The sequence below is a fragment of the Triticum dicoccoides genome, chromosome 5A (genome assembly GCF_002162155.2).
Source record: "Triticum dicoccoides isolate Atlit2015 ecotype Zavitan chromosome 5A, WEW_v2.0, whole genome shotgun sequence".
Taxonomy (NCBI): domain Eukaryota; kingdom Viridiplantae; phylum Streptophyta; class Magnoliopsida; order Poales; family Poaceae; genus Triticum; species Triticum dicoccoides.
The window spans coordinates 77,836,964-77,843,705 of record NC_041388.1 but is presented as its reverse complement, the minus strand read 5'-3'; the positions used below and the strand labels follow the sequence as shown (position 1 = coordinate 77,843,705).

At 48.1% G+C, this 6,742-nt stretch overlaps 1 protein-coding gene across 2 annotated transcripts in view; it reads left to right on the top strand.

Annotated features, from left to right (window-relative positions):
* The window catches only part of LOC119299446 (UDP-glucuronate:xylan alpha-glucuronosyltransferase 1-like), a 5,292-nt gene extending 829 nt beyond the window's left edge, over nt 1-4,463 (top strand). Inside the window, exons 2-4 of one of the 2 annotated variants that reach the window (XM_037576675.1) lie at nt 954-1,157; nt 2,509-3,161; nt 3,254-4,463. In XM_037576675.1, coding sequence (XP_037432572.1) covers nt 954-1,157; nt 2,509-3,161; nt 3,254-4,275 — 1,879 coding nt within the window. In that variant the 3' untranslated portion in view covers nt 4,276-4,463. Of the gene's footprint in view, nt 1-953; nt 1,329-2,508; nt 3,162-3,253 lie in introns of those variants that run through there. The other variant, XM_037576676.1, reaches the window with a different exon arrangement.
* The last annotated feature ends 2,279 nt before the right edge of the window (nt 4,464-6,742 follow it).

Genomic DNA, 6,742 nt, shown 5'->3' with positions numbered 1-6,742 from the left:
CAGCGAATTCTGTCTAGCTCCGCCACTGCAAACACCCTGCTGATCCTATTCTCACAAGCCATGCAGCTTTAGGTGATTTTAGCTCCGGTTTCAAGTTTACAAGCAATTTTCACATATGATGCGCAACACAGATTATGTAGTTATAATTGAGTAAAGTAAAACAGTTTTTGTTTCACAGGAAGTAGGCACAAGTAACTTCCATAGGTGGTAATATTTTTGTAAAATAAATAAATAAGGGTAACGTGTACATCTAACCAAAACCCATATCTCCAAAGTTGGCGTCTAATAACCAGATTTCTTGGCCATCTAGCTGAACTACTAGTAACATGGATTACATCAGAGTCACCGAATCACGTAAGGAGTTGCATCATGGTTTGCTCAGCTGCTCTGACCTAGCAACCCTATCAGAGGCGTCATGCGGAGAAAAAATCACAGTTAACACTGCTCCAGCTCTGAAGAATTGTTCCATTCTCCATGCTTGCATGCCAATTGCCAAGCAAAAGGAAGATTAGCCGGCCTCTGAAAACAGCTGCAGCAGGACAAGTAAAAATGGGCACATGAGTGACGACGCCGTCAACACGGCAGGAGATTGATGGAGTCAAACATACATAGCGAAAGCTACAGCGATATGTAGCAATTATATAAGTCCGCGATAACGATGAGAAATGCGACGGGTGCTGGATGACTGTCAGGAGCATGGTACTAATTGTCCCTGATGACTAGTAGGTGAAGAACTGAAGATTGGATATGTGACTTTCAGGTCATGAAACTGGAAATAAAAGTCAGAAATCGGTCGCCGGTACTGGTAATTTTTTTTAAAGGGACATTGTATCTCAGTAAAAACACCAGGGTTAATTGTTGTTCAACTTCTTACCTTGATAATAATTTTGTTGAGTCTTTGATGAAAACTCAAGTGCTCATGTGTGTGCGACTGTGCCTGTTAATAATTTCAGGAACGGTCGTAGCAAGAAGGGCTACGTGGGAAGCTGTTGCGCCAAGGACAAGCCGTTCAGCTTCAGCGCCCTGTTATTTCCTCAAGGTTTGAGCGGCAAGATGCTCTACGTGAAGCTTGTCCTCCTCATCCTCATGTGCGGCTCCTTCATGGGCCTCCTCCACTCGCCGTCGATCCACCATGGCGGCGACCAACGCAGCACACAGTGAGTGAGCAAAAATCTTCAGATAATAATCCCCATCTTTTTTTTGACCATAATGGCAGGTGCTCTGCCTTTTCATTAAGAGAGGGAAAACTGTACAACGGTCTGAAGAATCAGCGAGGGAAGCAAAACATTAAGCCAGAGATGCGACATGCATCCTGGCGAGAACAAATGGTACTACTCCCATGCCTCCTTCAGGAGGCCTAATTCATCCCTAATCAAAGAACATACCCCCGCGGCAGAGCGCTGTTGATTCTGAAAGATCCGCCGGTTGCGCGCGTTTCATAGGTTTCAAGCCACGTATGCAGCCCCCGTACACTCGTCCAACAATACTCCTTTTTGCTTTAGTTTGAATGTCTTATCCCACCATGTGTTGACAGAGGAGGATTGGAACGCAACCGCCGCAACATTACCGAACTGATTGGCCATCAGGTACCAAACCTCCTTCGCAAATGGACAACCCGGAATGATGTGGTTAGCCGATTCAAGAACCTGATCACAGGCGCAACAAGTGGCCTGATGCTCCCATCCTCTATGCTGCAAGCGATCGGCCGTCCAGAGGCGGTTCTGGATAAGGGTCCATATGAAGAATTGGACCTTAGATTCAGCCTCAACCTTCCACACTCTTAATAAGCGCGGCATTGGGATACGCGCAATGACTTGCTGCTCATATGCAGATTTGGCTGAGTAGTTCCCATTGGCCGAGATGTTCCAAATGATCTTATCCTCCTCTCCATTTAAGCTGAATTGTTGAACTTTATGCCACAGAGAAACAAACGACTGCAGCAGTTCACCCGAGGCCATGCGCTGCAGCCCCTTCATCTATCCACCCTCGCGAATAGCATCAGCCACAGAAATCATCTTGTGTCTCGCAATGTTATAAAGGCCAGGTGCCAATTCCATCGGCGCCACTCCATCCAGCCAACGATCAGTCCAGAAAGTGGTTCTCGCTCCATTTCCAACAGTAATTTTTGTGCATGACTGAAAGAGTTGTTGATCAGCAGCGTCACACGGTGTAAGAGTCCCCTTCCACGGTCTATCCATATCGTCCCACTCAAACCAGGGCCAGCGCAGCCGCAGGGCCGTGCTGAAGGCGGAAAGGTTTTTGATGCCTAGTCCTCCAACTGCCTTGGGAGCGCAGATTCGCTTCCAGTTCACCAAACATTTGCCCCCATGAGCTTCCTCGTCGGCATTCCATAGAAAGTTTCTTCTTAGTTTGTCGATTTTTTTTATGAACCACTTGTAAGGTGCAAAGATCGTCAGAAAGAAGGTCACATGGATTTCTTGGTGATCGACCGGTGGCAAGTGCATGCATGCACGTGGATTTCTTAATTCATCTCGCCTGAAATGTCAGGTCGCCTGAGATGTCAACGGTGATGCGGACGTCCGACGCCGGCGAGCCGGACTCGGGTTACACGTCGGACCTGAGGGTCGACTGGTCGAGCGTCTCCATGGCGGTGCAACGGGTCGCTCGAGAGGGAGATGGTGGACTGCGCGTGGGGATCCTGAACTTCGACGGCGATGAGATGGACCAATGGAGGGCGCTGCTGCCGGCGGCCGCCGCGGTGCACCTGGACCGCGTCGCGGGGAACGTCACCTGGGCGCACCTCTACCCGGAGTGGATCGACGAGGAGGAGCTGTACCACGCGCCGGCGTGCCCGGACCTGCCGGAGCCGTCGCCGGCCCCGGAGGGAGGGTACGACGTCGTCGCCGTGAAGCTCCCGTGCAGTGGCGCGGCGGGCTGGTCCAAGGACGTGCCGCGGCTGCACCTGCAGCTGGCCGCGGCGCGGCTCGCCGCGGGCCGGTCGGAGGAGCATGGCCGGCGCGCGGCGGCGCACGTGATCGTCGTCAGCCGGTGCTTCCCGGCCCCGAACCTATTCAGGTGCAAGGACGAGGTCATGCGTGACGGCGACGTGTGGCTGTACCGGCCGGACATGGGCGAGCTCCGGCAGAAGCTCGCCCTCCCCGTCGGATCTTGCAGGCTCGCCATGCCGCTCAGAGCACTCGGTACGAAAGCAATCCGCGCCAACACATGTCTTTGTCACAACAAGTTGGTGTTGCATGCCATGAATTAATGTGTGTGATTGATCGTCGAACAGGGGAGGCGTACGTGTCTGCGGCGCCGCGGCGGGAGGCGTACGCGACGATCCTCCACTCGGAGCAGTTGTACGCGTGCGGCGCCATGGTGGCGGCGCAGAGCATCCGGATGGCGGGGTCGGACCGGGACATGGTGGCGCTGGTGGACGAGACCATCAGCGAGCGGCACCGGAGCGCGCTGGCGGCGGCCGGGTGGAAGGTGCGGACGATCCGGCGGATCCGGAACCCGCGCGCGTCGCGGGACGCCTACAACGAGTGGAACTACAGCAAGTTCTGGCTGTGGACGCTCACCGAGTACGACCGGGTGGTGTTCCTCGACGCCGACCTGCTGGTGCAGCGCCCCATGGAGCCACTCTTCGCCATGCCGGAGGTGAGCGCCACGGGGAACCACGGCACGGTCTTCAACTCGGGCGTCATGGTGGTGGAGCCCTGCAACTGCACCTTCCGGCTGCTCATGGACCACATCGCCGACATCCAGTCCTACAACGGCGGCGACCAGGGGTACCTCAACGAGGTCTTCTCCTGGTGGCACCGCCTGCCGTCGCGCGCCAACTACATGAAGCACTTCTGGGAGGGCGACACCGCCGAGCGCGCCGCCGCCAAGCGCCGCGTCCTCGCCGCCGACCCGCCCGCCGTCCTCGCCGTGCACTTCGTCGGGATGAAGCCCTGGTTCTGCTTCAGGGACTACGACTGCAACTGGAACGCGCCCGAGCTCAGGCAGTTCGCCAGCGACGAGGCGCACGCGCGCTGGTGGACCGCGCACGACGCCATGCCGCCGCGCCTCCAGGGCTTCTGCCTCCTCGACGAGAGGCAGAAGGCGCTGCTGCGGTGGGATGTCGCCGAGGCTAGGAAGGCCAACTTCTCCGACGGCCACTGGAGGGAGAGGATCACCGATCCCCGCAAGACCATCTGCGCCGGCGCCGGCGCCGGCGTGGAGGGGTGCCGCAGGAGGGAGATCAAGGGCAGGCGGGTGGAAGGGAACAGGGTCACCACGTCCTACGCCAAGCTCATCGACAACTTCTGACTTTCCTTCCCAGAGCACAGGCGGCCCCATCCCGCCCGTTGCCTGCTGATCGAACGGCGTAGATGAGACGTTCAAAGTTTTCTTTTCTTGAGTTTCTTTCTTTTTTCTGACTTGACTTGAAAGGCAGGAGCTGCCCACTTCATTAATATAGAGAAGAATAGAAAAGAGTAAGGCAAAAAATGAAAAGAAAAATTACTTCCTCTAATCCATCATCGAGTGTTAGATACATCCATATCTAGACAAATTCAAGACAGATAATTTGAATCGGGGGTTACATCCAAGGGATTACATCTCTAGAGAAACACTCGCGTGCTCTCATGGGCCAGGAACACCCCTGTTTAGTTGCTTCCAGGGAATAGGATTCTCTTGCCGGAGCAGGGCTCGAGCGCATGACATGCCATTGTGATTAAACTAAGCGACGACGCTGGTCTAGGTGGCTACAAAAACTAGAGTCCTCTCACGGTTAAGGGTGCTATCGTCATAGCTGCAACTTTCACAACTATAGCTCCAACGACTCCGACTAGAAGAAGCATAAAAAAGTATGAGAAAATCATTAAATGTTCCTGAATTAAAAAATGTTGATGCTTTTGAAAAATGTTCAGGAAATCATTAAATATTCACGGATTCAAAACAATGTTTGTGATTTTGAAATTTTTTCACATAATCAAAAAATGTTTACGATTTTGAAAAAAAACGTTCTGGAAACAAAGAATGTTCATGATTTTGAAAACTGTTTGCGTATTCAAAGAATGATGGTGAATTTGAACAAATATTTGTGAAATATTGATGAAATTTTAAAAAATATTCACAAAGTTTTAAAATTATTTCCCAATTATTTTGAAAAAAACTTCACTGATTCAAAAAAATGTTTGTCAAAACAAAACAAAATGTTCGTAATTTTAACAATTGTTCCCAATTAAAAAATTCATCGATTTAAAAAATAGTCATGAGTTCCAATAAAATGTTGAAACTTTCAAAATATGTTTATGAATTTTAAAAATGTTCACCATCTTATGATTTGTTCATGAATTTTAAAAATGTTCACAATTAAAATGTTCTCATGATTTCAAAAATAAAGTTCACCGATTCTGAAAATGTTCATGATTTGAAAACCCTTCACGGTTTATAAAAACTGTTCAAAAATTTGAAATATGTTCATGAAATTAAAAGGAAAAAAAGAAAAGGAAGAATGAACCTCCGTCCCATAATAAAAGATCATGTAATAAGATCTTTTATTATGGGACGGAGGGTGTAAAAAGGAAAGAAAAAACGAGTGAAAAAAATGAAAATGAAAAGAAAAAACGAAAAATGAAAAATGAAAAAATAGAGAAAAGGACAAAAATACAAAAAGCAGAAAACTGAAAATTAAAAGGAAAATTGTTCATGATTTCAAAAATAAAGTCCGTGGATTCGAAAAATGTTCATGATTTCAAAAACTGTTCACGAATTTGAAATATGTTAATATAATTTAAAATAAAATTTAAAACTAAAGATTGAAAATGAAAATAAAAAACGAAAAATAGAGAAAAGGACAAAAAAATACAAAAAGCAGAAAACTGAAAAAAAGAGAGAAAGGTAAACCAGTCTTGGAAAGTGCTGGAATCTTAAATTACCATGGCAATAAACTGTCTTGGACTCTTGGTTGCTTGGTGAATGAATGACTAAATTTGCATGGTAGTCCGACACCTCCATGGAGTACCAGGTACTAGCTAGGAGAATTAAATTTCTTTGACTGCGACGAAAAACAATTTCAGTTCACATGCGGCGTGCAGGTTTGATCGTGATATATCAGACCATCTTTCACCCAGCGTCTTATTTCACGTTGTATATCTTCACATTAGAGTTCATCCAAACCCACCACTTTCCTCTTCTCGATTTCTCTTCATTTACCACCTTCTCATGTGATGATCTCTACTACAAGTCAATGTAAGATTAGAAGGATCTTTCTCTTACTATATGTATCTGGTTCCTTCCATGTTTGTCAAACACACATCTGCTTAGGGATGAGAGGGTTCGGGAATACATCTAGGCTTTATGGTTTGGATGTCCACTAGAAGAGCTGCTTGCTATGCAGACAATTAGTTCAACCTTGTGGTATGTCTGTGTCCAAGTGCAACTAGCATGATCATATATGATATGTCCAGGCCAAAGGTGGACAGACACCAATTCTTTGCTGTGCTCAGCCCACTTGCCCGCCAACTTTTTGGCGAGATGGGTGCGGCGGAATTGTCCGCCAATTATTTGGCATGGGTCTGTCTAGGACACATCTAGATGTGACATAACTATGTCACATCTAAATTGATTTCCACTCTGTTTGTGGTCTATTTTTTTTGTCCTAGTTTTTTTTTCTTGTTGCTGCATTATATATTTGTGGGAGCTTAGATGTGACATTCTTAAAAAACATCTAGATGTGAATTAGACAAACTGATTTGGCATGCCCATGATTTGACTAGGCTAGAAACAGGGA